The sequence below is a fragment of the Petaurus breviceps genome, unplaced genomic scaffold (assembly GCF_028583685.1).
Source record: "Petaurus breviceps papuanus isolate PSGF00001 unplaced genomic scaffold, PetGlider_PUasm1.0 90763, whole genome shotgun sequence".
NCBI lineage: Eukaryota > Metazoa > Chordata > Mammalia > Diprotodontia > Petauridae > Petaurus > Petaurus breviceps.
The window spans coordinates 7,341,085-7,360,812 of NW_027187340.1; the positions used below are offsets into that span (position 1 = coordinate 7,341,085).

At 41.0% G+C, this 19,728-nt stretch overlaps 1 protein-coding gene across 50 annotated transcripts in view; it reads right to left on the reverse strand.

Moving 5' to 3' along the window:
* Positions 1 to 19,728, reverse strand: part of TTN (titin) — a 324,829-nt gene that overhangs the window by 34,071 nt on the left and 271,030 nt on the right. For all 50 annotated transcript variants that reach the window (XM_069068526.1, XM_069068527.1, XM_069068543.1 and 47 more), the window contains 5 exons: positions 19,389 to 19,586; positions 18,991 to 19,287; positions 18,042 to 18,629; positions 17,649 to 17,951; positions 385 to 17,490 (listed from right to left, as the gene is read on the reverse strand). In XM_069068526.1, the coding sequence (XP_068924627.1) occupies positions 385 to 17,490; positions 17,649 to 17,951; positions 18,042 to 18,629; positions 18,991 to 19,287; positions 19,389 to 19,586 (18,492 nt within the window). The remainder of the gene's footprint in view (positions 1 to 384; positions 17,491 to 17,648; positions 17,952 to 18,041; positions 18,630 to 18,990; positions 19,288 to 19,388; positions 19,587 to 19,728) is intronic.

The window sequence follows — 19,728 nt, forward strand, 5'->3', positions numbered from 1 at the left end:
AGTTACACTTAAACATGGCCACTTTCACACTTAAATGATAAGTGAGTTTTTACTTACAAATAATAGTCAGTACAAATTAAAAGAAAAACACAAAGCAAAACCCAAGAGATTAGGTTGTAAGAAATATTTCTACTTACATTCCAATTGCATTCATATAAAATGGTATTTAAATTAAATATCTTTGAAATATTCTTAAAAATGATATAGTTCCAGCTGTGAAATTTTCCATATAATTGGAAATTCAGAAAATTGGAAATTTTAGCAGAAATCCTACATGGAACTATATATTTTTTATACATTAAATTCATGATTTTTAAACTAAAACAAAAATGGATTAAAATTATTCCTTAACATGTGCTCTTACTTCTTATTAAGGAAACATACCTGTGATCTTTACTCCTTCTTTGGTTTCAGAGGGTACGCCAACACCAAACTCATTTTCTCCAGAGACCCTGAAGTAGTAAACAGCTCCCTCTTGTAAGTTGGATACTTTGTAGGAAAGGCGATGGCAGTTGTTAGTCACAGTGACCCATGCTTTCTTACTGGCCTCTCGTTTTTCTATATGGTAATTTTTCACCGGGGCACCACCATCATTTTCAGGAACATCCCAGGCTAACACTGCAGATTCTTTGGTTACATCTTTAACATTAATGTTAGCTGGGGGTCCGGGGGAATCGAGAACTTTGACGACTAAAGTCAATGAAGCAGCATTCAAAGTATTCTGAATTGTTAATGTGTATTTTCCAGAGTCATTTCTGTTAGCATTTTCAATAGTAAGTGATGTGCGGGTATCTGTAGAGTCAATACAAGCCCTGGTACGGAGATCAGTATCTGGCTTAGTCCATATTACATTAGGTACTGGTCTTCCTCGGAAAGGCACAGTCATTGTAAATGAGGCACCAGCCTTTACAATCAAAGTCTTCTTCATTTCACTATCAAGGTCAAATACAGGTTCTTCTTCTCTTTCCTTTGCTACCTGAGGATCTGAGCTATCACTTGGATCACTAGCACCAACCTTGTTTATTGATCTTACTCTAAAGACATATTCAGTCCCTGTTGTTAAACCACTTACTGTATACTCAGTGCCTCGTAAGTTCTGGATGGCAACCAACCAGTCAGTTTCATCAGATTTCTTATATTCTACTGTATATCCAGTAACTGGGGCCCCTCCATCAAACAAAGGCTTAATCCAGGCAATAGTTATATTTGTTTTTCCTGAGTCCACAATTTTAGGTTTAGATGGAGGAGAGGGCAAGAAGACTGGATCTTCTGCTCGAACCAAAGGTGATGGTTCACTTGGAAGGCTCAGACCAGCAGCATTTTCTGCATAGACCCGATATTCATATTCACATCCTTCCCGAAGTCCTGTTGATTTTACTCTCAGATCATAAACTGGTTTTTTATTTACACGTACCCATCGTAAGCTGTTTTTCTCCCGACGTTCAATTATGTATCCAGAGATATCATTACCCCCATCACTCTCAGGTCTTGACCAGCATAAGGTCATGAAATCTTTGGTCACAGATGTGATCTCCAATGATGTGGGTGGACTGGGCACTGTAAATGGATCAAGTGCCTTTACAGCCACACTCTCCAGGGGCTCACCCACACCATATTTATTAACAGCAATGACTCTAAATATATATTCATTACCTCGAAGTAATTTGGTTACTTTACAAGATGTTGTTCTTGATTCTTCTTCACAAATTGTCCAAGCAAGTCTGCTTGTCTCACGTTTTTCTACAATGTAATAGTCAATAGATGCACCACCATCTTCTTGTGGAGGTCCCCAGGACAGTGAACATTTCTCAGCAGTTAGGCCATTTATTTCTAGAGGTCCTGCTGGTGGCCCAGGTCTATCAAGAACTTTGCAGTTAACAGCCATAGACCGAGTTCCTGCAACATTTTTGAGAGTTAACACATACTGACCAGTGTCTCGTCTCACACAGTCCTTAACTGTTAACAAGGTTGTGCTGTCTGTTGAAACAATTTCAGTCTTTGCTCTTTCTTCAATTTCCTTACCATCCTTTGACCAGGATATTACAGGTAAAGGGCGTCCTGAAATGTCTGCATTTATTTTAAGGACTTCTCCAGCTTTGACCACAATAACGTCCCGGAATTTGACATCCATCATAATTCTTGGGGCCTCAACATCGTCTTTTACTGTAATAGGTCCAGTTGATTCAGATGGCTCACTAATGGAGTCAGCAGCATTCCTTGCAAAAACACGGAATTCATAGCGCTGATCTTCTGTAAGTTCAGTTACCTCAAAATAAGTTTCCTGTACATTAGTAAAGTTGCACTTCAACCATCGGCCATCTGGCAGTTCTCTGCGTTCAATAATATAACCTGTGATTTTAGCCCCACCATCATATCGGGGTTTAGCCCATTTAAGTGAGACAGACTTTCTGGTAATATTTGTAACTTCTGGTTGACCAGGAGGATCGCAAGGGTCTCTTGCAGGAACCGGCTCACATGCCTTGCTGCACTTACCAATTCCTGCAATATTTTCGGCATATACACGATATTCATACATCAGTCCTTCATCAAGGCCAGAAACTTTCATTTGTGTATCAGTAATGAGAGTTTTGTTCACTTTTGTCCAAAGAATACTACTTCTTTCTTTATGCTCAAGGTGATAGCCAATGACTTGACTTCCTCCATCATTAACTGGCACTTGCCAACTTACAATCATGGTGGATTTTGTGGCATGTACAACTTTAGGTGTTCCAGGAGGACCTGGGGGACTGAATGGGTATTCTGCAACGACAGGTGATGACTCGCTGTAAGTGCTCTTACCATAACGGTTCTCTGCACAAACACGGAACTGATATTCACTTCCTGTTGTCAGGCGAATTATCTTAATAGATGTCCTTGCGACTGCTTGTGATACTACTTGCCATGTTGTAGAAGTAGTATCTCTTTTCTCAACAATATAATTGCTAATTTGGCAACCACCATCATATTCGGGAGGATTCCAAGATATTGTTACATTGTCAGAGCTAACTTCATCAATACGTATAGGTCCTGGTGGTCCTGGTCTGTCAAGCACAATTACACCAATAGAAATGGTTGTAACTCCTGCACTGTTTGAAACAGATAGTTCATACTTTCCAACATCTTCTCTTGAAGCTTCCTTGATAATTAATGATGTTACTGTCTTTGATGACTGGACATTTACTCTAGTTGTCTCTTTCAAGGCTTGTCCATCTTTTTTCCAGCTCACAGTAGGCACAGGTCTCCCACTAAATGGCACATCAATCTTGAGTTGGTCTCCAGCTTTAACATTGAAAGTGTTGAAAGGAAGCTCAACTGAGGGCTTAATTTCAATATCTTTTGCAACGACTGGTACTCCAAGCTGTCTAGGGTCACTTTTCCCTTTTTCATTAACTGCAGCCACCCTAAAGGTATACTCTTCTCCAGTAGTCAGGCCAGATACAGTGGCTTCTAGTGTCTTTACATGTGCGCAGGTGCTCCATTTCTCACTTCCTTTAGTCTGCATTTCTACGACATAACCAGTAATTTTGCTGCCGCCATCACTTTCTGGTTTCTCCCATTTAATGGTGGCAGTGTTACGGGTCACATCAACAAGAGTAACCCTACCAGGTGGGAGAGGAGGTTCAGACACTTTAACTGGTTCTGTTGTTTCGGCTGGCAAACCAATCCCATATTCATTGGAAGCCAAGACGCGGAAGAAGTAAGTGCAGCCCTCTTGGAGATTGTCAATCTTGAAAGTGGTCTTCGTGCAATTATTTGTAATAGTGGCGTATGCTTTTCTTGTAGATTCTCGCTTTTCGACAATGTAATTTGTAATTTTAGCTCCTCCATCAATAAGTGGTGGTTCCCAAGACAATGTTACTGAATCTTTCTTCACTTCTTTCACCGTCAAATTCACAGGTGCACTTGGTGAATCAAGAACTCTGACATTAACAAAAGCTGTTTTGGAGCCACTATTATTTTCTAGAGTCAGGTTATATCTACCACTGTCAAATCTGGTAACATTATCAATAACCAACATTGTATATGAGCTGGTGACTTCGATCTGGGCTCTCTCAGTAAGAGTGCCTTCTGCTTTTTCCCATTTGACTTCAGGTTCTGGTCTACCTTTGATGGTAACAAATAATCTCAAGGTAGCACTTGCACGAAGAATGACAACCTTTCTTAAATCAGCATCAAGTTCAATTTCAGGAGGCTCGATCCTTTCAGCAGCAACCACTGATCCAGGTATGGTGGCTGGTTCACCAACACCTTCTGAGTTAATGGCACATATGCGGAAGTTATATTCACTATTTTCTTTAAGTTTAGTAACAGTGAACTGCTTTCCTTGTAGACCGGTTGGTGGTGTACAGGTTGTCCATTCATCAGCAGCAGCCTCTTTGACTTCTACAACATAGCCTTTAACAGGAGCCCCACCATCATAGATGGGCTTATTCCATGCCAGAGACACTGAAGATCTAGATGTATCTGTTACTTTAGGATTACTTGGGGGACCTGGTGGATACAAAGCATCACATGCACGATAGAACACAGATGGCTCGCTGAATTCACCCATGCCAGCTGCATTCTCAGCTGCAACTCTGAATTCATACGAGTGGCCTTCTGTGAGTCCAGTCACTCTGAGTCGTAGATCTGTTAAGGTTTTCTTATTGCACTTAGTCCATCTGATGCCATCTTTATCACGTTTTTCAAGTATATAGCCCTCAATTTCAGCTCCACCATCATCTACTGGGCGTGCCCATGTTACTACCATTGAATCTTTAGTGATTGCTGAAGCTTCAGGTGTTGAAGGAGGACCTGGTGGCTTGTATGGATTACAGGCGATGACTGGCTCAGATTCCAATGGCTCTCCTATTCCATATTTGTTCACAGCCATGACACGGAAAATATACTCATTGCCTGGAAGGAGTTTAGTAACTTTGTAATTCAGGGCCTGTACTTCAGTGGAAACCTGGGTCCATGAAAGTCTGCTTGTTTCTCTCTTCTCAATGATGTAATGAGAGATATTAGCACCACCATCTTGCAGAGGTGGGTTCCATGCCAAGTAACATTTTTCGGCAGTAACCCCTGAAACTTTCAGAGGTGGTCCTGGAGGTCCTGGTCTATCAAGTACTTTTACAGTTATCGGTATAGACTTCGTACCACCAACATTGCTGAGCTTCAAGATATACTGTCCCCCATCAGTTCTTATGCAGTCTTTGACAACAAGAGTTGTCTTTTGTATAGTAGATTTAATTTCCATTCTGGCTGTTGTTTCCTCAAGCTCTTTCCCATCTTTTATCCACACAATGTCAGGTATAGGCTTGCCACGGATGTCAGCTTCCAGAACAAAGGTCTCTCCTGCATGAACAACAATCACATCTTTGTATTTTGGGTCCAAGGAAGCACTGGGTGCATCAATTTCATCTCTAGCGGTAATTGCACCAGTGCTTTCTGATGGCTCACTGAAGTTTCCAGCTGCATTTCTTGCTATTACTCTAAATTCATATCTTTGATCTTCTACAAGTCCACTCACTGTAAACTCTGTTTCTAGCACGTTGGTAAAGCTGGCTTTCATCCAACGACCATCAGGTAGATCTTTCTTTTCTACAATATAGCCTGTTATTTTGCTACCACCATCATAGGCAGGTTTTTTCCATTTCAATGTGACATAGTTTCTTGTTATAACAATGGCTTCAGGGCGACCAGGTGGGTCACATGGATCACGAGCAACAAAGCATTCAGATACTTTGCTAGGTTTCCCAATGCCAACAATATTTTCAGCAGAAACTTTGAATTCATACTCAAGGCCTTCATCAAGTCCAGTTGTTTTAAACTTGGTGTCTTGAATGGGGATTTTATTTAACTTCATCCAAAGAATGCTATTCTTTTCTTTCTGTTCAAGATGGTAGCCAATAACTTTGCTCCCGCCATCATTGACAGGCTCGTGCCATTCTACAAGCATTTGATCTTTTGATATTGATGTCACAAAAGGAGTTCCAGGTGGCCCAGGTTCTTTAAATGGATATTGTACAACAACTGGTTTAGAGTCTAGGGACGAACTCGTTCCATATCTGTTTTCAGCAAAAATTCTGAATTGGTATTCACTGCCTGTTTTAAGTTTGGTTATTTTAATTGTTGTTCTTGCTACTGTTGCTGATACCATTTGCCAGGTGGTAGTGGTTGTGTCACGTTTCTCTACAATATAATTGCTTATTTGACAGCCACCAGTGTATACTGGTGGTTCCCAGGATATGACTACAAAGTCTGCACTAACTTCATCGAAGCGAACTGGTCCAACTGGTGGTCCAGGTTTTTCCAAAACTATTATGCTAAGATCTTCTGTTGCTGTGCCTGCAGTATTTGATGCTGTTATTTTATATTTTCCAAAGTCATCTTTGTTGCTTTCTTTAATATGTAAAATAGTTGATGTGGCTGTTTCTTCAACATTTACTCTGGTTGTCTGTTTAAGAGCCTCACCATCTTTTACCCAAGAAATTTTAGGCCTCGGTCGACCTATAACTGGTATTTCTATCTTAAGATCTTCCCCAGCCTGGACGCTGTATGTGTTAAATGGCAACTTAAAACTTGGTTGTATAGTCAAATCTCTAGCTATGACAGGAACACCAAGGACTCTTGGATCACTTTTTCCTTTTTCATTGTAAGCCTTGACTCGGAACTGATATTCCTGCCCAGAGCTTAGACCAGAAATAACTGCATTGCAGACTTTGGACTCAGCAACAACACTCCATTTCTCTGTTCCTTTTGGTTGCATTTCAACCACATATCCCAAAACTCTGCTACCTCCATCATGTTCAGGTTTCTCCCACATAAGCGATGCACTGGTTTGAGACACGTCAGTCAGTGTAACCTTCCCAGGTGGTGAAGGAGGCTCAGCTGCTTTTACTGCATCAAGAGTTTCCACTGGAACCCCAACTCCAAATTCATTTTCTGCCATAACTCTGAAGTAATAAATGGCTCCTTCAGTAAGATTTTCAACTTTGAAGCTTGTTTTGTTGCATTTGGCACTCACATTAGCATATGCCTTTCGGGTTGACTCTCTCTTGTCAATGACATAGTTCTTAATCTTTGCACCACCATCAATGAGAGGTGGTTCCCAGGTCAGTGTGACAGAATCCTTCTTCACTTCTTTAACTGCCAAGTTTTGTGGTGGTCCTGGTGTATCTAAGACCTTCACAGTAACAAATGCAGATTTCAACCCACTACTGTTTTCCAGTTTGAGGATGTATTTTCCAGCATCATTTCTATCACAGTTATCTATTGATAACTGGGTATAGTTTAAGCCTTTTTCAATTTGAACTTTATCAGTAAAGTCACCTTCCTCTCGAGACCAAATGATATCAGGTGTTGGTCGGCCTTTGAATGGAATGTGAATTCTGGCAGATCCGCCAGCTCTGACTACTATTCCTTTCCTTAATTCTGAATCAAGGTCAAGTTCAGGAGGTTCAAGTTTATCTTCTGGTTTAACAGTACCAGGTACTGATGCAGGCTCACCTACACCAACTTTGTTGAGAGCACAAACCCGTATCTTATATTCTTGATGTTCGATAAGCTTTGAAATCTCAAATCGAGTGGCTTTCAGGCCAGTCTGTGGTGTAACTACAGTCCAGTCATCTTCATCTGCTTTACAGATCTCTACTAAGTATCCCAGGATCTCACTGCCACCATCATAAATGGGCTTGCTCCATGCAAGTGTAATTGAATTTTTGGTAGTATCTACAAGGTGGGCATTGGTGGGTGGACCAGGTTTGAATACAGGGTCACAAGCCTTAAAATAAACTGTAGCCTGACTTGGTTCTCCAACTCCAGCAGCATTTTCTGCAGATACTCTAAATTCGTATTCATGATCTTCTGTCAATCCTGTGACTCTTAATCGCAAATCTGTAATTCGCCGCTTATTGCACTTTATCCATCTAATGCCACTTCTGTCCCTCTTTTCTACGATATAACCAATAATCTCACTTCCACCATCACTATCTGGACGGTTCCAGCAGACTGTCATGGAGTCCTTGGCAATATTTGTTACTTCTAAGTTCTTTGGTGGACCAGGAAGCACAAAAGGATTTTTCATGAGTACTGGTGCAGATTCCAAAGGCTCTCCAACTCCATATTTGTTAACAGCCATTACACGGAAAATGTATTCATTTCCTTCTAAAAGCTTGGTTACTTTCAGTGTATTGGTGACTACTTCTGGAGCAACAACAGTCCAGGCAAGTCGGCTGGTTTCTCTTTTTTCAACGACATAGTGAGAAATGTTACTGCCACCATCTTGGAGGGGTGGAGACCAAGTTAGTGAGCATTTTTCAGAAGTAACTCCAGTTACCTGAATAGGACCTTCTGGAGGCCCTGGTCTGTCTAATACTTTTACATTTACTGGGAATGACTTAGAACCTGCAACATTAGAAGCTCTTAAAATATACTGTCCACCATCAATTCTAATGGCATCTTTTACAATGACCAATGCTTTGAAATCTGTATTCTTTATTTCACATCTAGCAGATTCTTCAACTTCTTTATCTCCTTTCAACCACTCGATGGTAGGTAAGGGCTTTCCATAGACATCAGCCTCAAGTCTGAATGTTTCTCCAGCATTGACCACAATTGTATCTCTGTATTTTGGATCCATTGAAATTCTTGGAAGTTCAACTTCATCCTTGGCTGTTATAGGTCCAGTACTGTCAGAGGGTTTACTTATTGCACCTGCAGCATTCTTTGCAATCACTCTGAATTCATACCTTTCATTTTCAGTAAGGCCAGTGACAGTGAATTGTGTTTCAATAACATTTGTGAAACTGGCTTTCATCCAGCGACCCTCAGGCAAATCTCGTTTCTCAACAATATAACCAGTGATCATGCTTCCACCATCATATACAGGCTTGGTCCACTGTAGAGTAATTTCATTTCTTTTGACCATGATGGCTTCTGGAGTTCCTGGGGGGTCACAAGGGTCCCGGGCTACATAACATTCTGAACTTTTGCTTGCTTTGCCTACACCAACAATATTTTCAGCATAAACTCTGAATTCATATTCAATACCTTCTTCAAGGTTAAGTACTTTAAACTGAGTGTCATGGATAATGGTTTTGTTGACCTTTGTCCACAAAATACTGTTTCTTTCCTTTCTCTCAAGGTGGTAACCAATGATCGGACTTCCACCATTATTAATTGGTTCATGCCACTGTACAACCATAGAATCTTTAGAAATGGTATTAACAAATGGTGTGCCAGGAGGGCCTGGTTCTTTGTAGGGGTACTGGGCTACAACAGGATCAGATTCTAAGGCAAAACTTTGTCCATATCTGTTTTCAGCAAATATTCTGAATTGGTATTCTGTGCCAGTTTTCAGCTTAGTCACTTTTAAGGTTGTTCTCGCAACAGTAGCAGAAACAACTTCCCATACAGTAGTGGTTGTATCTCTCTTTTGAACAATGTAGTTAGTGATTTGGCAACCACCTGTATATAGTGGAGGATTCCAAGATAATGTAATACTTTCAGCACTGACTTCATCAAATTTCACAGGGCCTCTTGGTGGATCAGGCTTGTCAAGAGTGATAATTTCAATGGAAGCAGATTTCTGTCCAACAACATTGGCAACTGTGATTCCATACATTCCACCATCTTCCTTGTGGGTTTCTTTAATGGTAAGCACAGTAAGGTCAGGCAAATCAGTAACATTGAGTCTTGTTGTCTGTTTTAGTGGTTGGCCATCTTTTGTCCAGGTAATGGTAGGTTTAGGACGTCCAGAAATTGGTACTTCTATTTTTAAATCCTGACCAACTTGGACACTGTAACTGTTGAATGCGGGTCTTACATCTGGCTCAATAACTAGGTCTTTGGCAATTACTGGAACAGCAAGGGACCTAGGATCACTCCTTCCCTTTTCATTTACAGCAACAACTCTAAATAGATATTCTTCTCCTTGGGTTAAGTTCGTAATTACTGCTTCCAGGTTCTTAACACGGGCACACTCTGACCATTTGTCACTGTGCTTAGCTTGCATTTCAACAATATATTGTATGATTTTGCTGCCACCATCATGTTCTGGCTTTGTCCAGCTTAGGGAAACACTGTTTCTTGTGACATCATCCACTGTTATTTTTCCTGGCGGTTGTGGAACTTCAGCAACCTTAATTGGGTCAGCAGTGCGGGCAGGAAGTCCAATACCATATTCATTTTCAGCTGTAACTCTAAAGTAGTAACTGCAGCCCTCTTGAAGTTGATCTATTTTCCATGAGTGCTTATGGCAGTTTGTTACAACAGCAGCATAAGATTTTCTTGTAGCTTCACGTTTCTCAACAATATAATTTTTTATCTTGGATCCTCCATCCAGCAAAGGTGGTTCCCATGTGATTGATACTGAGTCTTTGGTGATTTCTACCACTTTAAGATTAACAGGTGGACTTGGTGTATCCAAGACTCTCACAGTGACAAAGGCAGACTTTGTACCACTACTATTTTCTAAAGTGAGAGTGTATTTCCCACTGTCATATCTGTTCACATTTTCAAGCACAAGAGAGGTAAAGCTGGAAGTGACATCAATTATAGCTGCATCCCGGATTTCACCATCCATCTTTCCCCACTTAACTTCTGGTGTAGGGCGACCTCTAATGGGAACAAACAACCTCAAGGAACCACCTGCTCTTATGTTTATTACTTTCCTTAATTCTAGATCGAGATCAATGTCCGGTGCTTCCAATTTTTCTTCTACTATAATAGGCCCAGGTACATCAGCATGTTCTCCAACTCCGGCTTTATTAACAGCACAGATACGGAAATTGTATTCATGCTTTTCCAACAGCTTTTCTACTTCTATATTTGTTTTCTTGATTCCAGTTGGTGGAGTACACATAGTCCATTCCCCAACACTTACATCACATTTTTCAACTATGTATCCTTGGATTTCACTACCACCATCATAAACTGGTTTGCTCCATGAGAGGAAAACTGAAGACCTTGTAATATCTGTGACTTTGGGGTTGTTTGGTGGTCCTGGCTTATAAATAGGATCACAAGCTTTTTGGTAAGCAGAAGGTGGACTTGGTTCACTGAGACCAGCAGCATTTTCAGCTGAGACTCTAAATTCATAATGATGGTTTTCTAGGAGTCCAGTGGCTCTTAAACGCAATTCCCCAATCAAACCCTTGTGGCATCTTGTCCATCGGATGCCTTCCTTATCCCTTTTTTCAAGGACATAACCAAGAATTTCACTGCCACCATCAGACGCTGGCCTTTCCCATACAACAATCATGGAGTCTTTGGTCACTGTGGTAACTTCTGGTGCCTTTGGTGCATCTGGCACAACAAATGGATTCTTCGCAATGACTGGCTCAGATTCAAGAGGTTCGCCAACACCGTATTTATTTACAGCCATTATGCGGAAGATATATTCATTTCCTTCTAGGAGTTTGGTAACCTTGCAACTAAGTGTTTGCACATTGGCATCAACCACAGTCCATACTAAACGGCTGGTTTCTCTTCTTTCCACAATGTAGTTTATGATATCACTACCACCATCTTGGAGTGGGGGTTTCCATGCTAATGAGCATTTTTCAGCAGTAACTCCAGACACAACAACAGGTCCTTCAGGTGGTCCTGGTCTATCAAGAACTTTGACATTTACAGTAACTGATCTCTCTCCAGCAACATTTTTTGCTTTCAGTATATAATTACCACTATCAACACGGACTGCTTCTTTTACATTGAGGCAGGTGGCAAAATCAGTACTTTTTATTTCTAAATGAGCTGTGTTTGAAAGTTCTTGATCACCTTTTGTCCACTGAATGGTTGGTATTGGTTTGCCATAAACGTCAGCTTCAATCTTGAATGACTCTCCAGCATGGACTACGATTGTGTCTTTATACTTTGGATCCATACTTATACGTGGAGGGTCTACTTCATCTCTTGCTGTGATTGCTCCTGTGCTTTCAGATGGTTCACTAAATACTCCTGCAGCATTTCGTGCTATAACCCGGAACTCATATCGCTGATTTTCAACTAGACCAGTTACTTCAAATTGAGTTTCGATGACATTAGTAAAACTGGCTTTCATCCAGCGGCCATCTGGTAACTCTTTCTTCTCAACAATATAGCCAGTGATTTTGCTTCCACCATCATAGGTGGGCTTCTTCCACTGAAGAGTCACAGAGTTCCTGGTGACAATGATTGCTTCTGGTCGACCTGGTGGATCACATGGATCTCGAGCTACATAGCACTCAGACACTTTACTAGGCTTGCCAATGCCGACAATGTTTTCTGCACAGACTCTAAATTCATACTCAATTCCTTCATCAAGGCCTGTTGTTTTAAACTTGGTTTGTGGAATAGGTGTTTTGTTCAACTTTACCCAGAGGATGCTATTTCTCTCTTTACGTTCTAAATGATAACCAATCACTTTGCTACCACCATCATTAACTGGCTCATTCCACTGGACCTCCATACTGTCTTTGGAAGAAGCTGTCACAAAAGGTGTTCCTGGAGGCCCAGGAACTTTAAATGGATATTGGGCTACAATAGGCTCTGAAGTGAGGTAAGTACTCTTTCCATATCTGTTTTCAGCTGCAATTCTGAACTGATATTCACATCCAGTCTTTAGTCGGCAGGCTTTTATTGTTGTTCTTGCAACAGTAGCTGACACAATTTGCCAGGTAGTCGTAGAAGTGTCCCTTTTCTCTACAATATAATTATTGATAGAACTTCCACCATCATATTTCGGTGGTCCCCAGGATAGAGTAATGCTATCTGCAGTCACTTCATCCATTTTAACTGGTCCAGTAGGAGGCCCTGGCTTGTCAAGGACAATAATATTAAGGGTTTCGGTGGCTTCACCTACTGAATTTACAAGTTTAACTACATAATGTCCAACATCTTCCCGGCATGCTTCCTTTATTGTCAACAGTGTGTTATTTTCTGTGCTTTCTGCATTTACTCTAGTAGTCTGTTTCAGGGGCACATCATCTTTGTGCCAGGTCACAGTTGGAGCTGGACGTCCAATGAATGGGACATCAACTTTTAGGTCTTCACCTGCTAGCACTGTGAAAGTGTTAAATAACAGTTTGAAGGCTGGTGGGATGACAAGGTCTTTGGCAATGACTGGTACACTAAGCTGTCGAGGATCACTGATTCCCTTTTCATTCTGGGCTGAAACACGGAATGAATACTCTTCACCCTGAATCAACCCAGTGATTGTGGCTTCGGTGACTTTGACTGTGGCACATGTTGCCCACTTATCACTGCCTTTGCTCTGCATCTCCACAATATAGCCTAGAATTCTACTTCCTCCATCATGTTCTGGTTTCTCCCAAGAGAGTGACACACTATTCCTTGTGACATCTACTAGAGTTATCTTTCCTGGAGGAAGTGGTCTTTCTGATGCTTTAACAGATTCTGCAGTTTCAGCTGGGAGACCAATTCCATACTCATTTTCTGCCAGAACTCTAAAATAATAATTACAACCTTCTTGAAGTTGGTCTACTTTCCAGGAAGTCTTATGGCAATTTGTTGCAACGGTCGAGTAAGCTTTTCTTGTGGATTCACGCTTTTCAACAATGTAGTTCTTTATCTTGGAGCCTCCATCTAGGAGAGGAGGTTCCCAAGTTAGTGTGACAGATGATTTAGTTACTTCTTTGACTTTCAAATCCTGGGGTGGTCCTGGTGTGTCAAGAACTCTGACATTGACAAATGCCGATTTGCTACCTGAGCTGTTTTCTATAGTTAGTATATATTTGCCACTATCAAATCTGTTGACATTTCCAACAACAAGCAAGGTATAAGAGCTTGTGGATTCAATGCTAGCTTTATCCAGAGATTCTCCATGTTCTCTTGTCCATTTCACTTCTGGTGCTGGTCTTCCTTTGATTGGAACAAACAGTCTTAGGGTACAGCAAGCCCTTATGGTGACAACCTTACGTAGCTCAGCATCCAATTCAATCTCTGGAGGGAGCATCCTTTCCTCAGCCTTTGGAGTTCCAGGAACAAGTGCAGGTTCACCAATTCCTTCAGAATTCATGGCATAGATACGGATTTTATATTCTTGATTTTCTTTGAGGTTGGTGATAGTATAAGAGGTTGCCTTAAGTCCTGCTGGTGGTGTGACAATCTTCCACTCATCTTCTTCAGGCAGTGCTATCTCAACCATATACCCTGTGATTTCTGAGCCACCATCATAGATTGGTTTATTCCAAGCAATTGAAATTGACGATCTGCTTGTATCTAGAACACGTGGATTTCCTGGTGGGCCAGGCTTAAATACAGTATCACAAGCTTTATAAAATGGACTTGTAGCACTTGGTGCACTAATTCCAGCAGCATTTTCAGCCATGATCCTGTACTCATATTCATGTCCTTCTGTCAGTCCAGATACCTTATACCTTAAGTCAGTGACAGCTTTTTTATTACATTTCACCCAGCGTTGGCCAGTTTTATCTCGGCGTTCCACAATGTAATTGATAATTTCACTTCCACCATCAGAATCAGGATGTCCCCAGCAGACTACCATAGAGTCCTTAGTAATAGCTGTAACTTCAGGATTTTTGGGTGGATCTGGGGGTCCATACGGGTTTGCTGCAAGGACAGGTTCTGATTCAAGAGGCTCTCCTACCCCATATTTATTAACAGCCATAACACGGAACACATATTCATTGCCTTTCAATAATTTGGTAACCTTTAGTTTTGTTAGCTGTACTTCAGAGGCTACATTTGTCCATGCCAATCTGCTGGTTTCACGTTTTTGTACTATATAGTGGTCAATGCTGGCACCTCCATCATCTAGCGGAGGTAACCATGACAATACACACTTTTCTGAAGTGACTTCAGTCACAGCCAAAGGTCCTTCAGGTGGGCCTGGTCTATCAAGAACTTTAACATTGAAAATGTGTTTGGCAAAACCACCAGGATTAGTAGCTGTAAGTACATATGCCCCACTATCCTTTCTTGATGAATCTTTGTTAATTAGATTTGTAGAGAAATCTGCTGTTTTTATTTCTAATTTTGCTGTGCCTTCGAGTTCCTTTCCATCTTTGGTCCATTCCATCGTTGGTGGTGGCCGGCCAGAAACATCTGCTTCAAGCTTAAAAACTTCACCTGCTTTTAATACGATAGTGTCTTTGTATTTAACATCCACCATGATCCTTGGGGGTTCGATATCATCTCTGCATGTTATGGCATCTGAAGGCTCAGATGGTGGACTTACAGCACCAGCAGCATTTCTGGCAATCACACGGAATTCATATGCAGCATCCTCTGTTAAGCCACTGACCGTGAACTCATTCTCCAAAATATTGCTGAAGTTGGCCTTCAGCCAGCGACCATTGGGGAGGTCTCTCTTTTCAACAATGTAGCTAGTGATCTTGAATCCTCCAGTATACTCAGGCTTAGCCCATTTAAGTGTTACTGTATGTCTAGTAATATTGAGAGGAATTGGTTTCCCAGGTGGATCAATAGGGTCCAAGGCAAGCGTAGGTTCAGATGGCTTGCTTGGTTTGCTTTTGCCAGCCATGTTTTCTGCAATCACTCGGAACTCATAAGCAATGCCATCTGTTAGGCCACTTGATTTAAAGATGTTCCCTGGTACTAATGCTTTACTTACAGTCTGCCAGAGAATACCATTTCTTTCCTTTCTTTCAACATGATATCCTAAAATGGGACTTCCACCATCAGTTAGAGGCTCATGCCAGCTAATGGTTATTGATTCTTTGGTGACCGCGGTTACTTGAGGAGTACCAGGGGGCCCAGGAACTTTAAATGGATAGTTGGCAATGACAGATGCTGAGGTGATACCTGGTCCAACTCCATATCTGTTTTGAGCTTTTACCCGGAATTGATACTCCATTCCAGTAGTAAGGCGAGTTGCTTTATAGGTAGTACGTATTACAGTGGTTGCCAATTCAACCCATGTGGTACTGTCAGTCTGACGCATTTCAACAACATAGTTGCTGATGGGTACTCCTCCATCATTCTCTGGAGGTTCCCAAGAGAAGATAACAAAATCAGATGAAACTTCATCAAACTTGATTGGACCAGTTGGTGGGCCTGGGATGTCATGCACTTGAATGGTGATGACATCTCCAACTTCTCCTACAATATTCTTTGCTGATAGTGGGTAAGGTCCACTATCACTTCTTGTACATTCATGGATATTTAGTATGGTTGAAGTGGCAGTATTTTCAAAATTAACTCTTTGGGTTTGTTTAAGAACTTGGTCTCCTTTTTTCCATGTGACAGTTGGTTTAGGTCGACCAAGCACTGGAATCTCAACTTTGATATTCTCACCAGCTCTGGCAATGACCAGTTTCTGGTAAATGCCACGAAGGTCCAATTCTGGAAGCATTGTCTGCTCCTTTACAATGACTGGCCTGCTTTCTCTTGGGGCACTTCTCCCAGCACTGTTCACTGCCATAACTTGGAAAGTATATTCTTCCCCTTCAGTTAAGTTCTTTACAACACATTCCAATCCCTTTACAGTTGTGATGTGTGCCCAGTGGTCAGAACCTTTTCTCTGGGCTTCAATCACATAGCCAGTGATCTTACTGCCTCCGTCATGCTTTGGTTTAGGCCACGCCAGGCTGACTGTGCTCTTAGTTATGTCCATGATATTAAGGCTGTCTGGTGGCGATGGTGCCTCTGAGGCTCTGACAGGCTCTGTGGTTTCTGCTGGTTCACCAATTCCATATTCATTTTCTGCCATCACTCTGAAGAAATATTCACACCCTTCAGATAAGCCAGTCACTTTATAAGTACATTTATGGCACTTGGTTGTGGCTGTAGAATAAGATTTTCGTGTGGCTTCACGTTTTTCCACGATGTAGTTTGTTATCCGAGAACCCCCATCTATCAGAGGCAGGTCCCAGTGCAGGGTGACACTGTCCTTTGTGATCTCAGTAGGCCTCAGATTGAGCACAGGCCCAGGAGTATCCAAGACCCGAACATTGACAAATCCACTTTTCTTACCAGCAGCATTCTCTATAGTCATAACAAATTTGCCTGTGTCATATCTATTACATTCTGGAATAATCAGAAGAGTGAAAGATTCTGTGTTTTCAATGTTGGCACGGGTTTTGAGGTTTACACCATCTTTTGTCCAAGTGACCTCGGGAGCTGGACGGCCTTTAATCGGTACAAATATTCTAATGCTTAGCCCTGCTCTAACAACAAGAGTTCTTCGAAGCTCTGCATCTAATTCAAAATCAGGAGCCAATTCACGTTCTACAATTTCCACATTGGGAATTACTGCTGGCTCTCCAACACCTGCATCATTGATGGCACAGATTCTGAAATTGTATTTTTCTTTTGTTTCAAGATCAGGGACGACAAATTGTGTGATTCTGAGGGCAGTTCCTGTTGTATCTTTTATCCAGGTCTCATCTCCTTCTTTTTGATGCTCTACTATATAGCCTGTGATTTCAAGTCCACCATCATAATGGGGTTTGCCCCAAGCTAAAGAAGCAGATTTCTTTGTAGTATCAGTCACTCGTGCATTTGAAGGTGGTCCTGGTGGATCTGTGAAATTAATATGGAGACAAAAGTATGCATTAATTAACCCTTAACTAATATTTAACAATTGGTTTAATATTAAAATTTTAATAATTTAATAACAATCAATAACTTCATATTCAGCACTCTGAAGATAACACTATATGGAAAAGAATAATACTAACATGCTGCATCCTTCATTAGTACTGAATTTGAAACATCACTTGGTGGGCCAATTCCTGCTTTATTTTCTGCACTGACACGGAATTCATATGTGTTTCCTTCCTGAAGTCCTGTCACTTTGCATCTGAGGTCAGACACAGGGGTCTTTGTTGCTCGCACCCATCGTAGACCTTTCTTTTCTCTCCTTTCCACATGGTATCCAGTGATTTCACTACCACCATCATCAATTGGTCTTTTCCAACTGACAGTGGCAGTATTCTTGGTCACATTTGATACTTCTGGTTTCCCAGGAGGGCCAGGAGGGCCTAAGAAGGAAGAAGAATTTATGAAAAACACAGGTATATATAAACACCTCTAAATTCTCAAGGGATTAAATTCTTAAATGTTTTACTTACCAAATCGGTCCACCATTTTGACTGGTTCCGATTGTACAGGTTCACCCTTACCATACTGATTCACTGCTGAGACACGGAAGAGGTATTCATTTCCTTGGATCAGCTTAGTCACCACATGGCGGCAAGATTGAATATCGTCAGATACAACTGTCCACAAAAGTCGGCTAGTTTCTCTCTTTTCAAGAACATAGGACTTAATTGGAGAACCTCCATCTTCCAATGGAGGTGTCCATGTAAGGGTAGCTTTTTCAGCTGAGACATTGCTGATTTCAATAGGTCCTGGTGGGCCAGGAACATCCAGAACTGTCACACGTACATGCTCCTCCTTTGTTCCAAAAGGATTAGTGGCGGTGATTGTATATTCTCCTGCATCTTTTCTGGAGGCATATTTAACACTGAGCATGGAAGATGTTGGAGTTGAACTAATCTGGACAATGTCTGATGGTCTAAAGTCTTTTCCTGCCTTTGACCAACTTGATTTTGGAAGTGGTTTGCCAAGGATGCTGATGGCATTCAAAACAATGGTATCTCCTGCTTTGACTGTTAAGCCATCCTTTATGGTAGGATCAAGGACAATGGATGGTGCCTCTGTAAAAGAAGACTTTTTTTAGTCAGAAAAAAGAGAGAGAAAGATGTTTATGTTACTTTAATGATTTTATATATTTAAATGAGGAATAAGGGATAGTTTGTAGAAGATAGGGAGATAGTCTTGAGGCCAGAAAGACTGGGCTTCACCCAAGACATACATAGACTTTGTAACTATGAACAAGTCACTTAATAACTTGGTGTTTCAAGTAACTCTCTAGGATAGATGCTACATATGAGTTGTTGATCTGTGTTAGTGGAGAGAGTTTCAAAATCAAGAGTTTCCTACATTGATGAAATCTCAGATATAAACCAAAAGGTAAACAAATATAAACAAAGAAAAAGAAAATAAACTAAGACATACCATATTCATCTTTGCAAATAATGGTTCCTGTGCTTTCTGATGGAGCACTGATAGCTCCTGCAGTGTTCTTGGCTCTAATTCTGAATTCATATTTCCCACCCTCAATAAGATCAGTTACAGTATAGGCACAGTCTGGGACATTAACGTGGTTTGCCTTCATCCAAGACTTGGAAGGCAGATCCCGTTTCTCCACTATGTATCCAGTCAGTTTATGACCACCATCATATTTAGGTTCAGTCCAAATGAGAGTCACAGAATTCCTCGTGACATTAATCACCTCAGGTTTTCCAGGGGGATCTGAAAAAAAAGTAAAATAAAACAAAGTTAAGGTCAAACAAATTTCAATGCTTTCTTCATGAAGCAAATGAGACTAGGCATCTTCTCTCTGAATGACTTACCAATTGGATCAAGTGCCACAACTGGCTCAGATGGCAGACTTGGTTTGCCAACTCCAGCCAAATTGATTGCCATAACTCTAAATTCATATTCAAGACCTTCAGTTAGACCTGTTACTTTGAAGTCTTTCATTCTAATGGGTGTCTTATTAGCTCTCTTCCACATAAGACTATTCCTCTCCTTGAATTCAATATGATACCCTACCAAAGAAGAAGATAGTATTTTAATCCAAATGGAAGATATCAACAGTCTCATGATTAACAGTTTCAAAGCATGGTTTCAGTTGTAAGCCCTATATAAGCACATACTAATTAGGCAATTGCTCATCACTGTCAACAGTTA